The sequence below is a fragment of the Mytilus edulis genome, chromosome 11 (genome assembly GCF_963676685.1).
Source record: "Mytilus edulis chromosome 11, xbMytEdul2.2, whole genome shotgun sequence".
NCBI classification, from domain to species: Eukaryota; Metazoa; Mollusca; class Bivalvia; order Mytilida; family Mytilidae; genus Mytilus; species Mytilus edulis.
The window spans coordinates 19,380,335-19,399,931 of NC_092354.1; the positions used below are offsets into that span (position 1 = coordinate 19,380,335).

The window sequence follows — 19,597 nt, forward strand, 5'->3', positions numbered from 1 at the left end:
TCGCGTATTTAAGACCAGTCTAGCTATAGACAGGAGTTTTGGGATAAACTCAATAATGAAGTGACCAGTTAATTGTCCGATATCATACTCTCAGTTCTTTTGTATATCCGTTTGGTGACACTGATAGGTGATTAGATTCAATAATAATTATAACGGAAATCATTCTTATCACACACATCTTCAAATAGACTGTCCTTATACAAATTAAACCATAAGCTCCGCCCGATCAATTTAAACAACATTGGTAATATGATGATAAACAGCATATGTCAAATGAAACACGATAGATGTGCAAAGTGTTTCAGACAATACTAACTATTAACCCCTGTAAAGATGTCAGTAGTATTGTATGCGTTGTATGACCCCCAAACCTCGGACGCGAACGCAAGCGCTATATACGGACCTGTGCGCGTACGCCAACGCTATATTTGGGCCTTAACGCGGACGCCATAGTTGACTCTGAAATCGGGATGCTTAACTAATGGTATGAATCACACACCGACGCCATATTTGGGACTTCGCGCGGACACTGGACATCAACGCTATATTTGGGGCCTCAGCGCGGACGTCATAGTTGGAATTGACAATTGGATGCATACCTAAGGATATGACTCGCACGAACGCCGTATTTGGGCGCGGACGCTGACACTGTAATTGGGCTTAAACCCTGGACGCCATACCTAAATGTTGAACCAGGCTACCCTCCAAGGTGGATACTATTAATGACTCTAGAACGTGGTTTTCTCTCTCACACTTCCAGATACCAGATCTGGTTCAGGACTTGAGATCTGCTACATATCCATGTAGGTCGTTTAAGATTTATTTTTTCTTTGTTTTTTCCCTCTTTTTTCTGTTTTTTTCTGATGTTTTGGGTTTTGTTTTTGTTTTGCTTAACCCAATAGGGCTACGAGTTTGCTGTCATTCTTAAATAAGTCAGTGGATGTTGATAATTGTTGATAATGTCCTTCATCTCCAGTCCCCGACATCTCAATTTGACGTAATAAAGGCAATACAGGCCACAGGTCTCTGAATCATCGGGTCGAATTTGATTGCCAACCACACAGTATTCCGGTCCATTCACGATGAGAACGTTTCTAAAAATAGCGTTGGTACGTTTCCGGGTATCGTCCTAAGGAGTCGAAAAATTCGGGTGGACCCGATGCGGGAAAATAAAAAGCAACCCAATGACTCCCCTTTTGATCCCAGTTGTCCGTATTTCCCACAAACGTTCTATGCCTGACGCTCACATAGCTAGGCAAGTATTCTGCACAGCACACGGTCACGGGAAATCTGCTTAAAAGCATCCTCTACATCTTTTCCGGTCAACGGGAGAGCAATGCCGTTTTTTGCCCACACCCTTGATGACTATGGGGTTCCAATCCACTAATATGAGCAAACACTACTCCGTAATCCTGACAGGCTATGAGATCTTCTTGTCTCTCAGCATCGCCCGCCTCTTTGGTCATATCTTCGTCTGACGAGACCAAACTATCGTCTTCGGAGAGACGGTCGTCTTCCATATCTCCGTCTGGTGTTTCTCCTTGACCGATGTGCAAGACCTCTGTACGCAATCTGGAGGCTTCCAGGGTTCTAGCTTTTAGATATACAAGAAGGTATCCGCGTTGCCTCTTCGAATTTCCGGAGAAAGAAGTCCCCTCGAGAAGGATACATCTGTCGGCCAAGAGTCATGATGGGCTGTCGATCAATTGGGTTATTAAAGAGAACGAGATAATGACAGTTTTGTCTTTGGGTGGGGTCGTTGCCAAAGTATAAATTCTGATTTAAAACGACGAGCGATAAATTTCTATGGTGACTCCCTTTCGTAAACAAATCATTTATTCTAGAGTCTTTGGCCGAGGTCGACATGAGGTCATCTAGTATGATCATGTTTCGAATGTTGGGATCGAAAAAATCGTCCCTTTCGAAGTCAAAAGGAATTCCATGAATGAAGTCAACGCGTGGAAGCACTGTTCGTTTTTTTTTTCTCGTAAAGAGGTTGCCACCTTTTATACCTTTTATACAACCAAACGATCCTCTCTGGACTAGGAATACACAGACTTTCTATGGTTTTTTTTTTTTCATGAAATGAACTTTTCCGCAGGGAGTGGGACCGGACACAATCATGGTGAAAGAGTGTCTAAATACGAAAGCCTCCTGCTGCTGCTGTTGCTGCTGCTTTTGCTTTTGCTGCTGCTGCTTTTGCTGTCAAACTATGACGTCCGCGCTGAGGCCCAAATATAGCGTTAGTGTACGCGCGAAGGCCCAAATATGGCGTCGGCGTGTAATTCATACCCTTAGGTACGCATCCCGATTTCAGAGTCAACTATGGCGTCCGCGTTAAGACCATAATATCGCGTCGGCGTACGCGCGCAGGTCCAAATATAGCGCTCGAGGTTTGGGGACAAACAACGCATACAATACTACTGTTTTCATTTTCCTATATGTCCGTCAAAAAAATTCAAATCAACAAATACAATGAAAACTGACTAAACCGAATCCTGCATAAACCGAAATCCTGTATAAACCAAACATGTTTTGCAAATTGTATGCGATGTGAACCTGATAAAACCGAACATAGACCAAAACCGAACAAAACATTAAGTCACGTAGAGGTTCAGTTTGAACATGTTTCACTGTATAAGGCTACAAAGTGTTCTTTACTACGTTTCGTTCCCGATGGTATCACCAGCCCAGTAGTCCGCACTTCGGTGTTGGCATGAATATAAATTATGTGGTTATTTTAATAAATTTCCTGTTGACAAAACTTCAAGTTTTACGAAAAACTTAGGATTTTCTTATCCCAGGAATAGATTACCTTAGCCGTATTTGGCACAACGTTTTTGAAATTTTGGGTCCTCAATGCTCTTCAACTTTGTACTTGTTTGGCCTTATAACTATTTTGATCTGAGCGTCACTGGTGAGTCTTATGTAGACGCGTCTGGCGTATTAAATCATAATCCTGGTACCTTTGATAACTATTCCTACGTAGAAAATGGTGGATTAAACCTGGTTTTATAGCTATTTTAACCTCTCACTCGGGAGTTATTTGGTTTTCTATGTTGTGTATTGTGTACTATTATTTGTCTGTCTGTCTCCTGTCTCTCTCTCTCTCTCTCTCTCTCTCTCTCTCTCTCTCTCTCTCTCTCTCTCTCTGTCTCTCTCTCTCTCTCTCTCTCTCTCTGTCTCTCTCTCTCTCTCTCTCTCTCTCTCTCTCTCTCTCTCTCTCTCTCTCTCTCTCTCTCTCTCTCTCTCTCTCTCTCTCTCTCTCCGTTTTTAACCAAGTGCAACGTTTTGGTGTACGCTTTTGTAAATATTACCTAGAATGCATTAGATTCTGATAAGGCGAACTATCATCCCGATAGTTGATCAAATAAAGTCTGTGGTAACGAATGATATAGGGTCAATTGCCAATTATTTGAATTTAAGAGTGTCTAATTTTTCAAATAGACTGCTGTCTTCGGAAAGGGGGGGAGGTCACGACTTGTATCATGGGAATGACAAAGGCAAATCAAATATAACTCAATCGATGCAAAACGCAGAGTGTATGTAGCTTTGATGTGACACTTTCTTCTTGTTAGAGTAAAGGATGGTGCCTATTAAAACATTTGTTTGCCCCTATCCTAAGTCCGGTACCTGATGTTCAATGGTTGTCGTTTATTGCTTTGATTCATAAGTGTTTCCTCGTTCTCATTTACCGTTGATTTTCCTCTTTGAATGGTGTTATTCTTAGTTTAGTCAATTTTTGGACCCTGTATGGCTTGCTGTTCGTGTGAACCAATGCTCCGTATTTAAGGCCTATAAAGGTTTAACCTTCAGTTACACACCAACTGTTTTATCTAAATATAAAAGAAACGAGAATCGAAAAACACTAATGAACCACATCAACAAACGACAATCTCTTTTTTCAAAAGCCTATGTCACCCTGTAGACCTTTTTTCTAATCTCACTTTAAATATCAGGAAAGGAAATCGTGTCTATTCCCCGTTCCTTTTTTTGTAAGAAAATATAAATACTGATTCCAGCATATTAACATTGGTTTTTTTTCCCCTTACTAATATTCCCTTGCAAAATCATGCTGATTTTCGTTGTTAAAATAAAGTACGTAGAAGGAGAAGTGTTGCCGTATTGTTTGTCAGCTGAACAAAACTATCCCTACACGTTGCAAATGTATGCCAAGCCTGTTGTTTCGTAGATGTCGTTTGTAGGTGTGGTTCATAGGTATTTCTCCGTTTGTTTATAAATTAGATCTTGAGTTTTCTTGTTTGAATTGTTTTACACTAGTCATTTTGAGGTCCTTTATATATTTCTGTTTGGTCTTGACTAAAGCCCTGTGTTGTAGGCCGTACTATAACCTGTAATTGTCTTTACCTTTAAATGCATTATCAGGTTGGGGAAAAAAAATCCAACTCAATAAACCTTTAAACGTGGGACTGTCCCTTTGACAAGGGATAATTTTCTGTTATAGAAAAGAAAATAGAAAAACTTAGATTGTTTAACTTAAAAGGGAGAAAAGTAATCATGTTTTAAACAACTTTTTTTAAAAGGGGGGTCCAATTTTTTTAAATAATAAAAAAGATGAAATCAAGTCAAGCATTGTTACAAAATTCTTAGAAATATGTTGACGATATTATACCAGATTGATGTATAGTTTTTTGGGAAAAAAGTAATTGGTGGATTATCAGTCCCCGAGGGTATCATCAGCTCAGTAGTTAGTTCTTCGGTACTGACATGATTTAACAAACTTTACTAAAATTGTCCGTCTATAAAAATATAATTATTAAGAAACTAAGGTTTCAACTCCCTCAGGTAAAGTTGGCTTTAGATCAATTTTGTATTTTTGACATAAAGCAAGCTCTTTAACGGTTTCGGTACTTATACATCTTCAAATGTTTGGCTTTCAGCGTTCCTGATGAAGGTAAATCCAGAAAAGCGCTTCGGACGCAAGAAATTATTAAACGTGTAGTTTTCAATTTTTTATACAAATACTATAAATATGTGCCCATTTGTACTAAAAAGTGGTTCTTACAAATCAATTACTTGAAATTTACCCTCTCAAAAGGGATAGTAAATAAATTGAGGGTACCGGTAGTTTTCAACCTGAGTATGACTTGGAGGAGAGTTGTCTCATTGGCACTCATACAACATCTTATCTATATACAAAGTGCCGAAAAGACCCAAGAATAAAGATAAAAACACTAAATATAAGGTAAACAATCTACAGAGAGACAACAAACATATACCACAAAAAAAATGTACAGACACCAACGAACACAAAAACCACCAAAAGCTGGAAGCGAACAAGGGTGTTCTGGAAGGATCAGCAGTTCCTTCTTCTTGCAAGACAGTCGTGTGCGCTGATGGAGGCAAGACAGTCATATGCGCTGAAGGAGTAAAAACAGTCATGTGCGCTGACGGAGGAAAGACAGTCATGTGCACTGAAGTAGGCAAGTCATTCATGTGCGCTGACCAAGGCAAGACATTCATGTGCGCTGAAGGAGGATAATTTAAAGCAATTGAAAATTTCCAAAAATCTTGTTTTATACAAATGAAAGGTTAAGCTAGGTATAGAACCAGGTTTAAACTTACCATTTAAGAAATTGCCTGTACCAAGTCAGGAATATGACAGTTGTTATCAAATCGTTTTTTTTTGCGTTTGGTCTTCTGATTTGTCAATTGGTTAGGGAATTCCCTATTGAATTCCTATCGGAGGTTGGTATTTTGGGGATTTTACTTATCACGCTTGCGTATAAATAAGTTAAGATTATTGAATTATACTGATTTAATATCGCAAAAACACACACGTTGGGTACACACAATATATATATATATCATCACAAACATTTTATCTACCCCGGAGGGGTAACAAGAACGGTAAGCAACTGTACAACAGGAGGAGGTGGTGGTGGTGGAGTTGCTGAAATAGAAAAAAAAAACATTAATATCTTATGTTCGCGTCTGGCGTACTAAATTATAATCCTGGTACCTTTGATAACTATTTGACAGTCTGTTACTATCTAAGTACTATCTTTGTACTAATGTGGATTACAATGTACCTATTAGCATAAGCTTGTACTAGGATTGATGTTCAAATCATATGTATTAGAATAGTACCCTTTATATTTGAAAACAACAAAGACAAACAGTTAAGTACGCATTCTGAATCATTGACTTTGCACTAAAATCAAATAACTCCATTATTTTATCCATTTGCTCCTATTGAATTTCAAAAAACTTCCAAGACTTTTTTCTAAATGATACCACAAAACACTATAGTCAGTATAGTTGTTACAGAACTCCTCAGACTCAGTTCATTAGTGTTTTTTATAACCTTTTCATTGATGAATGGTAATTTTCTACCTTTTCATGTACGTTATTTAAAAAGATGTTCTTTAGTTTAATTGTTGGTGGTGTCAAACATGTACAGTTTACTGGATCAATTCAGTTTGCCTCATTCTCACAGCCAAATGTAAACAACATAAATGTTTGATCACTGTTTAATTTACTGCTATTGTAAAACGCAATAATGACTTTCAATACATGTGTAAGAGTTGTCTCCCATATACCAGATCTACCCCCTTAACTAGCTATAAAAACAGGTTTAAACCACATTTGTTTAACATAAGAAAATACATATACTAAGTCAGGAATATGCCACATTTTATCCATTCGATTCATGTTTTTGACCTTTTGACTTTGTCATTTGAATAGAAACTTCTCGTTTTGATTTTTCCTTGGAGTTCGGTATTATTGTGATTTACTTTTAAATTATTATTCGTGCATATAAATAAGTCAAGATTGCAGATGAATATTGACTTATATTAGCATAAGACACACGTGGGGTACACACAATATATCTTTTAGCACACACAATTTAACCACCTAGGGTAACAATAACGGTTACTCCAGGAGGAGCTGAAATAGAAAAATTAACACAAATATATGTTGCACTTTATTTGGAATACCATATAGCAGGTTTTTTTGGCGTGTGCAAAATTTTCATTAAGTAACGTATACAAAATATTGTGTCGGTTATTTTTGTCGGATTCAAACTTTTATACAATACCATTGCATGTGCAAATTTGTGGAATTTATTTTGGCGGGATACAAACCTATAAAGTTAATTCCATGTCAAATTGTCTTAAAGTATTCAGATATATAATAATCGTTCATTTCCAATGTTTATTTTTCGTCTAATAATCTAATTTGGATGGAACGCGTCTTCTGATTGGCTGACAGTATTTTGTCCATCAGCTCGTTGACAAAGTTTTGTCATGTGACCGTGACGTCGTCAACGTTTCGTCATGATTTACTCCAGTTTAAAATGGAATTAAGAATTAAATTATCATAGGTGACACAAGGTAACAGTCCAGTGGAAGACATATCAGTTTACCCGGACTCATTATTCTTCCGACCAGTCTTTTGCTCTTACTCTTTCGTGCAACGAGCTTTGCGGAGAAGCAGCAAGTACCAAATTTTTAGTCTTTGGTTTGACATTGCCTGGTTTCGAACCCACAGCCTCCCGAACACGCTTCCACGAGACCATCGAGGGGATTAAAACAATTGGACTAGGTAAGATTATCATTTTTAAAACATAAGGTAAGAAATGGTATACATATAAATCTTCTACGAGGTAAGAAATTGCATACATATAAATCTGCCATGAGGTACGAAATGGTATACGTATAAATTTTCCAAGACGTAAGAAATGGTATACATATAAATCTTCCATGAGGTACGAAACGGTATACATATAAATATTCCACTAGGTACGAATTAGTATAACATATAAATCTTCCATGAGGTACAAAAAGGTTTTTGCCAGGATACGAAATGGTTAGGGTACGAAATGACTATAACTCAAGTTGAATACTTACGGGGTACAGGAACTACAGGAGTTGCTGCAGTTACAGGAGGACGTATTGCTCCCACTACAATAACAACATAATGAGTAAGTTCAAAGTTCAAAGTTCTTAAATTTCTAATTTAGGGCCCCTGACGGGACATAATAACAACAATACACAATACATTCTCATTTATAACACATTATAGTGGATACATATTCAAAAAGTCTTACGTATTACTTAAATGTTATAATGATTAAGATTATAACAAAACGTTGACTTCTGTGCCCCTATGTTTTTTTTTTAAATTTCTACCAAGTACAGTGAAACTTGACTAAACAGAATCCTAAATTAACCTGTATAAACGAAAATTATTCGTAAGCACCGTTATATCAAATTTTGTGCGTTGTGAACCTGACAAAACCTAACATCGGCCAAAACCTAACAAAATATTAAGTCCCGAAGGGGTTCGGTTTAAACAGGTTTCACTGTATGTCTGTTTGTTTTATTCACACATCGTTATCAACATAATCGAACAGTATGTTACTTTATATGGGGGGATTTAGAAAGCTAAAAAACAACGTTTAATCGGTCATTTTCTATACCTGGAAATGCTTGCATGAAGTTGGGAATATGATAATTATACGCACTTTCCGTGTAATATTTTCCTAGGAGTTCCGTTTTTTTATTTATTTTACTTCTAATTGTAATTATCATATCAAAGAAACATTAAACATAATAAACGTTCTGGTATTACATTTTGCTGCTTGTTTTTTTCGTACCTGATAAATTCTCGTTTCCTCTTGACAAAATATTTATTTTTTGGAAAAACTAAGGATTTTCTTATCCCAGGAATAGATTACCTAAGCCGTATTTGGCACAACTTTTTGGAAATTTCTTGTCCTCAATACTCTTCAACTTTATACTTATTTGGCTTTATAACTTTTTTGATCTGAGCGTTACTGGTGAGTCTTATGTAGACAAAACGTTCGTGTCGTATTGATTTATAATCCTGGTACCTTTGATAACTATAGTAATATTCATTTGCAGAAATCTTTTTGATTGCAATTTGTATTTTGATGAATTCAGTTATTGTAGGCTAATACATATTGAAATTATTAAATTTAACTTCAATATCTAAATTAATTGGAAATCATTTATTAAATGTAAAATAAAACAAATAAAGATTTAGAAAAAATTGAACCACACACTTTATCGGAAAAAAATCATTTGATATATATAATTTGGACAGACACTAATTTTGATCGTAGTGAAACTTAGTATTTTCTTAACAACAAAACATGATTAAAACGTTCAGATGATTTTTACAAAGTTATCTCCCTGTAGTGTTATGTGCCACCTTAAAGTTATCTTGGTCACATTTCTGACATCAGTTGTACTTACATATAGCAGATAAAAATAGCAGGGGCAACAACGCTCCAAGCAAACCCATTCCTCCTCCAATAGGTCCAGGTCCAGGTCCCCCGCCCCCGCCGTTCACTAGTACAATTCGTCGTCTTCCTCCGTCACGATCGCGATCTCTAGGTCTAGGAACTCGTCTAGGTACAGGTACAGGTATTGGCAATAACCTAGCATTTGCGGGGAGAACTTGGGGTAGTCCTGGTGGTTGGAATGCACCTATGCCAGGTGGTGGCGGAAAAAACTGACAGCTAACATGAACCGGACCATGCTGTAATCCAATAACGACCGTTATGACAAGGATGGTCAGCTTAAAATACGCCATCTATAATATAGAAATACACAGGCCTTTTTTAATGAAATTTAAAATCAATACATTCAAAATAGATAAAAACATACATTATCGATAGAAAATTGGTTAACTTGACAAGTCTTGGCTAGCAAAGGAAAAATATACTGTGGATTCATCATTATTCGTTTGGTACCATTTTTTTGTGGATTTTGTGGGTTCAGGTAAACCACGAAATTAAATGTTCAACAAATGACAAATTTTCAATAGGTTTGTATGCAGATCTCGGCAAAACCACAAAATAAATATCCATGAACATACAAGTTTCCTTTTATCCACGAAAATTGGTACCCGTGAAAATAAATGAACCCACAATATAATTTTATCAAACATGTCTGTTTGATGAAATGAAGGGACGACAAACTAATTATATCTGAATTGAATACCGACATTTAATATATTTAGGTGGTACCAAACAAATTTGGCTAGTTTAATTATTATAATTTCTTTACGAAATATCAACTTTTAGCCAATCTATATAAGTTTCCATTCACCAGAACAATTATATTTGTTATAAATGTTATCAATGTAAATTGAATTAACATGAATTATATAAAAATATGATTCTTATTATAAGTCAACCATTTTTCTCTCATCTGGGCAGTTTGCAGGATGATTTTTAAACGAAAACTGAATGTTTCTTTTTTCGAGTCTACACTTGAAAATTTATGAATAACGGTATATACTTATTGTCTGCGTTTTTTTTTTGTGAGATTGGGGGATTGGAAGGAGGGCATAGAAAATAACCTTCTACAATAACAAATAAATGTTCCCCTTACATCATGATATTATTGTTTTTGTTTTATTTATCATATAGCTGTCATTAAAACTTGTACCGACTAAATGAAAATTGTGTCATGCGCTTCAAAATAAAAAACAAAGTGTATTTGATAAAACTTTTACATAATTTATATAAATCATGTATTGTGCAGCATACGTACTTTCCAATCAGACACATCAGGATATTACATATAGTTCACATACAACAGGCTATTTTTCAACTTGGAATTATTTTTAAATATGGAATTTACATAATTTCTTATGCTTGAAATTTTATTAAATTCCATGTTAATTCTTTACTTTAATGTTCTGAGGCTGTGAACAACACTTTCTATTAAAAAGAACATACTTATACATTTTCAATAGAATGTACTGTGCCACGCACAACACTATCTATACAAAATACTTTGTATGGAAAATGTTATGGTTTTTGTTCTGACATGAATTATCATTGATATTGTTATATTAATTAATTAACTGTTTACAAAATTTTGAATTTTTGAAATACTAAGGCTTTTCTACCTCAGGCATAGATTGCCTTATCTGTATTTGGCAACACTTTTAGGAATTTTGGATCTCCAATGCTCTTCAACTTCGTACTATTTTTTTCTTTTTTTTAAACTTTTTTTGATTCGAGCGTCACTGATGAATCTTTTGTAGACGAAACGCGCGTCTAGCGAATATATAAAATTTAGTCCTGGTATCTATGATGAGTATAATTATGAACAGCTCAAAACAATATAGCAACCAAATAAACATGGAATTAATTAAAAATTTCATGTACAAAAAATTATGCAAATTCCGAAATAAAGAATAAGTCCTAGTTAAAATAATAGCCTGTTATTCGTAAAACATTGCAAAGGACAAGCATGTAGACTTAGAATAAAACACCAACCAAATAAAATCTCTGACAACTAAAATGAAAGTCAATTTATTTAAGTTATATGGATACAATTATATAAAGAGTAAATGGATAATGAAAATTCCTATGTAGTAAAAAAAAAAGCACAAATCGTTGCAGATGAGAATTATGATTTTCATTAAAGGACAGACACTGCTTGATTTATTAATTAACGAGGAAAATTCTATAGAAAATATATGATGTGTTAGATAATTGAAAATTGAAATATTTTCTTCCCAAATTAACACAAAAATAGGTAAAAGCATGATTTAAGAACCGTCGTTATAACTAAGTTTAGAAAGCTTTTATTTTAAACATGTAAATAAACTCATCATAGATACCAGGACTAACTTTTGTATATACGCCAGACGCGCGTTTCGTCTACAAAAGACTCATCAGTGACGCTCGAATCCAAAAAAGTTAAAAAGGCCAAATAAAGTACGAAGTTGAAGAGCATTGAGGACCTAAATTCCGAAATGTTTTGCCAAATCCAGCTAAGGTAATCTATGCCTGAGAAACTAGACTATTACATGAATGACATTAGTATTTTACAGGAATTCTAATCAACAAGTTTATATCAATTTACGTTTATATAGGGACGTATTCGCTTAGATAAGAAAATATTTTTTTGCAAATGTTTTTTTTTGTCCATTTAACATGTGTCAAATAAAGCGAACAGTCAGCTTCTTTTTAAAAAAGTAATAGACAAATTAACAATTCCGGTGCACCGGAAAGGTAACCTGTTTCTGCACCACATGTCGACAAATTAACACTTCTAAATGAGCTTTTTTTTCGAACTTGTTTAATTTAGGGATACTATTACCTATGAAAAAATTGCTAATACTATTACTATACGTTGAACAATAATATGCTTTTTAATTAAAAAAATTTATATGTGTTCTCAGCGAAATTACATCAAATGAAAGTCAAAACTCAAAGAAAAATAGATACTGTAAACCTACTTATTTTCGAGCTACTTAATTTTGCGTTTAATCCTTTCTTGTCCAATTTATTGAATAATATTCCCGATTTTCATATTTACTTGGTGTAGATAAATAGTTGAGGATTCAATTTTTACATGTTCACGACGATTCATATTCGCGTTATATTCTACTTGCGAAATCCGCGATAATGAATCGCTCGTGAAAATTTATAACAACCAAAATAAAAATAACTCATTTCTTTAAAAAAAAAATTAATTTGAATATAAATAGATAGTATTTAAAACAATGCAAGTTAGCTTATTTTGGCATTTTTTTCATTTAATTTGAATTATAATTGTCTTTACTAAAATTCAACTGCTAAACATTTGAATTGCAAGGCAAATAATTTATTTTCTTTTTTTTTTTGGTATTTTATCATATAGTTAGTATAATAATTCTCTTTACTAATATTCAACTGCCAAACATTTGACTTGCGAAGCGGAGCATTGATTTACCTGTTATGTCGGCGGTTTCCCTGTCCAGGTTAATATACATTCACGATACTTATATATGGTGCATTGAGGAAGATAAGCCTTCGGGATGAACACGAGGCTAAGATCAAAACGAGGCTAATTAATACATCATCGTATATGTAGACATCCATTCACATATTCCATTCGTTTTATGTATTTAAGATTCTGATGGTGCCAACTTAGTTTTAAATTTTATTTAAGTTCGATATTTTTGTAGTTTTACTTTTCACATGCAGGCCTTTAGACGTCGATTAGTACTTTACGGAATTCGAAGCAGACATTATGCAATATACACGTGTAATGCGCTGACGAAAATCATATGGCCTTGGTTGGAAACTAGTACAAACTATCTTTAAAGGGCAACGCCGATCAAAATCTGAATAAATTGTATATTATCTTGTTTGTGAAATTTTTGCTTTTTATTCATATAAAACATATAAATGTTCTGGTAAAGAAAGAAAAAAAAACTACAAAACAATCCAAAAAAATAAATAAAGGCGAAATTCTCTTTGAAAGGGGTCATTTCACAAATTCAGCTATTTACTTATTGTATTTTTGCTTAATTTCCCATTAAATAAAATTGATAATGGAAATGAGGAATATGTAAAAGAGACCACAACCCGACCATAGAACAGACAAAAGCAGAAGGTCACCAATAGGTCTTCAATGCATCGAGAATACATATTTCTTTCAAAGTTTCCGCTGAAAGATGCGATAATTGAAATAAGTGGTTACTTATTTTGAGGTCATAATCTTACTTGAATATGTCTCTTTTCTACGACAATTTCAGGAATCGTTTTGCCAATTTAACAAAAGGAAAATAAAGACAAAAATCAAATTATATCAAATAATCCAATAAATAACTATTGATATAAGATTTTACCAACACAGACTATCGAATACCTGCCATGAAAAACATACCTTCGATGCTTTTTTTATAATTAACAACATATTTGACAGATGATTTTTTCATTATTAATCAGAACTTTTTGTAAATCTGGAATATAGCCGATATGCTAAGAACGGAAAAAACAAAATGGATAACTCAAGGTCAATACATGTCAATCGAAACTTGCTATTCAATTAAATTACATATTAAGCACTATCATCTAGTAATGTACTAGAACATATTTTGAACAGTGTTTTACCTGCGACATCGGGTGCAAAATATACACCTAATATATGTATATATATAGTTGTTTCAGATGTCTTTCAATTAAAGGAAATGAAAATATAAGCCTTCAATGTACATGATTAAATGTTAAAAGTATAAACAGCAAGAAAAATAGGTAGATAAAAGCAAAGGCAGTATAGAAAACAAATTTGAAGACGGACCGACAATGTTTTGCAAAAAAAAAAAACAACCAGCAAGAACCATAAACCAGGAGTCTCGCTCATAAAACTTTAACCAGTTCTCAAAGTACACACTGTGTGCTGAACACACAAAATCCATCATTTTGATTGGTTCAATTCTTAGTCAACGTACTGTTGTCGTACTCCTAAGATGCACACACCTTATCGCTATTCCCGGCTGACCCAATAATCAGTCCCGCTTTAACAATTGACGATATACAACAATCACTTTTCCAATGCAATTTTAGATATTTTGTATTATGATGTCAAAATTTTACGGGAACCTGTGTGATATCCAGTAATGGCGGAAACATAGCAATAAAGTGTATTATCACTCGATCAGGAGTGGTATAAGTGCTCCAGAAAAAGGAGTGGTATAAGTGCTCCAGAAAAAAGAAAGCATAAGTAGATGCTAGCAAAAGAAATGTTTACTACTTTCTCAAAACTCTTTATTTATATACAATCGATTTATTACAGTCTTAAAAAATTGTTATTTGTAAACAGAGTACCGAACATCCTTTACAAATATAATACTTGATGTTCTGTATAGTTGTTTGAATTTTAAAGATGTATAGGGCTTCGTTGTCTTAGACATAATCGGATACCATTAAATCTTTAATCCAAAGACAAAAAGAATGGGACTGAGTCAACGTATCAATTTCAGCTACAGTAAACAAGACTATTCTGACTACCAGGAGAAGATTCAAGCATGCCATTCATATTTTGATATAAAGATAACATATTTTGTTGTTTGCTGGGAGGGTGCTGTAATTGCTATTAAAAGGACGTTGTGTGCCAATGTGATTTCGTAATTTAGAGGGATCATTCATCGGATTATTTGTTTGAATACGAATTTTAAAGATGTATAGGGCTTCGTTGTCTTAGACATAATCGGATACCTTTAAATCTTTAATCCAAACACAAAAAGAATGGGACTGAGTCAACGTATCATTTCCTTGTCAATTTCAGCTACAGTAAACAAGACTATTCTGACTACCAGGAGAAGATTGAAGCATGTCATTCATATTTTGATATAAAGATAACACATTTTGTTGTTTGCTGAGAGGTTGCTGTAATTGCTATTAAAAGGACGTTGTGTGCCAATGTGATTTCGTAATTTAGAGGGACCATTCATAGGATTATTTGTTTGAATACGAATTTTAAAGATGTATAGGGCTTCGTTGTCTTAGACATAATCGGATACCACTAGGCGGAAAGTGAATTTCCTTGATTATCGAAAAATCTGTAATGTTTCAAGGTCGAGCCAATAAGGATGCGTTAACATGTTCTTAATGAAGACATCACGTATGTGCACGTGTTCTACTGCAAATGTATGAAGAGTCATTCACCTGTATGTTTTTACACTGCTGATCACGAAATGGAAGTTGTCGTAATGATTTGTCAGACATATCCACCAGCATAATATCTTACATAACATATCTTTAAGTTATAGTAATAATTACACATCAAAGAATGTTTACGATTATTGAGCCTCATCATGGTTCTTAATGATTTATTAGCCGTTTCTATAGTGATTATTTAATTACCAAACCAAATAATTCATGATTATTGTATAATTTGAAAGTCTAAGACAGTTCTTTTGATAATTTGATTACCTTGTTTATACAAATTATTTATGATTATATGGGCTATGAAAATATTTGTGATAATGTAATACTGGGACACTCCCTTGAAGGGCCTCGTTAAAATACCTCAGTTTTCATATTTTATAAAGAATAAATACATAATAATTTGATTATTTTTTAAATTGTAAGCGTTGAACTATTTGACCGATCGATAGTTTTCAACCATTGAACCTCGATTAAACCTTTCAAGCGTCATTATATTTTGCGTAATTCCAAATAAGGGCAACGGAATTGGATGATTTTGGGAATATTGCAGGAGTTGTGATGTCGCATTTTACTTATTGTATCTAGGATTGACGTCAGTGCGTAGTCTAAGCATGAGCATATTAATTAATTGGACGTTCAGCAGTGTGGTTGTGTTTCTGCTATTTATATTACGATACTTGATTTAGCTCCGACATGTATTATCTGTTGTCTCTTTCAGTATAATAAAACACTTACTGACTTGATATTCGTGGAAAAAGTAAGTTTATTGTCTTTTCTTTCGTATTTTGATTATCGTCGCAATGTGTTGACATCATATAATTCTTTATAGTAGAGATATATTTTATGTTTACCGTATCATGACCATGCAGTTGCTTCTGGTTTTTTTTTGTTGAGTCGCTGATGAGTCTTGTGTAGACCGAATGCGCGTCTGGCGTATAAAATTATAAGCATGGTACCTTTAATGACTATCTACAACACTGGGACGATGCCACTGTTGGTGGAAGTTTCGTCCCCGAAGGTATCAACAGCCCAATAGTCAGCACTTCGGTGTTGACATGAATGTCAATAGCGTTTGATTTGTCCGTTTTTACCGCATTCTCTTTTTTGAATTTGCCTTGAAGTTCCATGTTTTTTACACCTTTTGCTAACCGTATAGTGCAGATCAAGGAGCTGGTTCACTAAAGTGCCTAACAAGATTTAGTGTGGTAATCGAATTTGACCTTAAAACGATCGTATTCACTTTTGATTTCCAAAACTAGGTAGATCGGACATAGTTTGACTTTATTTAAAACATTAAGTTGACTTGTACAATGTCCAGTTGTAAGGTCATTTAAGTTACTGAAATAACTCATGCAGGTTCTTTTTCAATCAAATGTCATGTATAAAAAGGATCGACAGTTTGAAGGTAAACTAATTATAATCTTATCCAAAATTGCATACAATTTTGAATTTTCCTCGGAGTTCAGTATTTTTTTTATTTCACTTTTTCTCTGGCAAAATTGATAACATAACTTAAAAATGAAAAACAATATACATCATTCATGCGGAAACAATATCAATTTGGAAGTTGTAAACTGAATATCATTTTTTATTCAGCATCGATGTTTTTTAACATTTAATCAAGTTAACATCTTAATAAAGTTATTATAATTTTTACACATCTGTCGCTGTTGTGTGTATTGTGACAATTCCAAGCATAGTTGTTTCAATGCCCATAACTATCAGGCGAACGAAAAAGAATTTAGGACAATTTCAGGTGGTTACAAACTATCTACTTTAATTGAGAGGTTTAACTACCTATAAAACCAGGTCCAATTCACTATTACCTACATAAGAAATGTCTGTACCAAGTCAGGAATATGGCATCTGTTACCCATTTGTTTTATATATTTGAGCTTTTGATTTTGCCATTTGCTAAGGGACTTTCCGTTTTGTATTTGCCTCTTAGTTCAGTATTTTTGTGATTTTACTTTTTAAGTATGAACTTTTAATTTTTGGTAGTTACGGAAAATTAATGTATGACTTTTTAGTATATTGAACGATTTGACAGATTTCTTATTGATTTAATGCCACATGTGGAGCAGGATCGGCTTACCCCTCCGGAGCACCTGAGATCACCCTCAGTTTTTGGTGGGGTTCGTGTTGCGTAGTTTTTAGTTTTCTATGTTTTGTCTTCTGTACTATATCTTGTCTGTTCGTCGTTTTATTTTTAACCATCGCGTTGTGATTTTACTTTCAACCTATGAGTTTGACTGTCCTTCTGGTATCTTTCGTCCCTCTTTTAAAAGCAAAACTCGACCACGCACGCTCCGAACATTCTCATTTTATTTAACATTTTTTCTATTTCTCTTTTCTATAGATGGTTGCTGCTCACAAGGAAGCTATTAAATCAATAGTTTCAAATGACGAAAACTCAATCATTCCTTCGTAAATTTTACGGACGCTATCATGACTTGGTTGACCGTTATGGAATAACTGTTTCACTGATGATATCGAATATGTTCCTTATGTCGTAATTACAATCTCTTTACCTTTTCACGAATGTAACCTACCAAATAAGACTATTTACCTGGCCTCAGACTCGAAAATCAACCAATCAAATTGCAGGATTTCATGTTTCGAGCATGATTTTTGTGCTCCGAGCACTGAGGAAAGTTTTATGCCTTCAAGGCCAGGTTTGTAATAACATCAGCAATCTGACGGGTGTAACATGTGCAGCAGGATCTGCTTTTTTATATTGTATCTTGTTTTCTATTATTTGTCTGTTCGTCTTTTTCTTTTTTCAGCCATGGCGTTATCAGTTTATTTTTTATATATGAGCTTGACTGTCACTTTGGTATCTTTCATCCCTCATTTATAAAACATGTAAAATAGCATCTGATCAATGAACATCGGTTGATAAACTTTTTTTTCTGTTTCTACCAAAACTTAGTATAAAAGTGACACCTAATATCCACGTATTCCAACATCAATCCGAATTACGATAGTAAAACATCTTATTCGGGAGACTCCGTATACATACTATGAGGCATTATCTTGTAATAGATCGGATTTAATCAGAAAAAAAGGCCAAACAAAACACAAAGGAAATTCCTTTAGTATTGGCAACGAAATTTAATCCATGCATTCATAAATTAAAACAATGCATTAGTAAACATTGGGATCTACTAAAACAGGATGTAGTTTGCAACGAAATATTTTCACGCAAACCAATAATAGCTTATAAAAAGCATAAATATATTGCAGATCTATTGACAACGACAAAATTAAAATGAATTGATATAGGTAAATCCCTGATGATGGCGGGCCTAAAATGCTTAAAACCTTTCATAAATGTTATACATTTATCATAGCATATAATACAAAAACCGTCGAAACATTAAATTAATGTCGGATTGATGTAAAGCAATTGCAAGTCTAGTCATACTAGCATCATGTGATCAATATTTTGTAATATAATTACAATAAAATACTTATAGTATGTATACGGAGTCTCCCGAATAAGATTTTTTGCTATCGTAATTCGGATTGATGTTGGAATACGTGGATGTTAGGTGTCACTTTTATACTAGATTAGACTCCGTACAGTGATCGTTTCCGTTGCGGAACTGTTTTCCTGTACTCCATCATTAGTGTAGAGTATTATTAGGATCGGAGCTGGAACTGCCGAGGAGTTTCTTTAGATGTTAGACTTAATAGGGTTAACGGATCAAACCTCTACAACATATATGAATGTATGTTATACGTTAATACCAAAAAGGTTAAACATGAAGACCCCACAGATTAACGAATGTGTCCTACCGAATTAAACTATTTACTGGATTTGTAATATTATAAGCAACACGACGGGTGCCACATGTGGAGCAGGATCTGCTTACCCTTCCGGAGCACCTGAGACTACCCCCCCCCCCCAGTTTTTTGTGGGGTTTGTGTTGCTAAGTCTTCAGTAGTTTATGTTGTGTCTTCTGTACTATTATTTGTCTGCTTGTCTTTTTATGTTTAGCCAGGCGTTGTCAGTATGTTTTCGATTTATGAGCTTGACTGTCCCTCTGGTATCTTTCGTCTCTCTTTTAAAATATCAGAATAAAATAGAGAATGAAATGCTGTGTTTCGAAAGAAATGAACGACTTAGAAAATTAAAAAACC

The 19,597-nt window shown here is 34.3% G+C and overlaps 1 protein-coding gene across 1 annotated transcript; it reads right to left on the reverse strand.

The window, feature by feature from the left end:
* Window positions 1-5,761: 5,761 nt before the first annotated feature.
* On the reverse strand, window positions 5,762-12,848 carry LOC139494778 (uncharacterized). Its single transcript, XM_071282971.1, has 4 exons — window positions 12,729-12,848; window positions 9,246-9,585; window positions 7,875-7,928; window positions 5,762-5,914 (listed from the first exon to the last, which is right to left on the reverse strand). Exons 2-4 carry the CDS (start codon window positions 9,583-9,585, stop codon window positions 5,847-5,849), a joined length of 462 nt encoding a protein of 153 aa, XP_071139072.1. The 5' UTR covers window positions 12,729-12,848; the 3' UTR covers window positions 5,762-5,846.
* Between the last annotated feature and the right edge of the window lie 6,749 nt (window positions 12,849-19,597).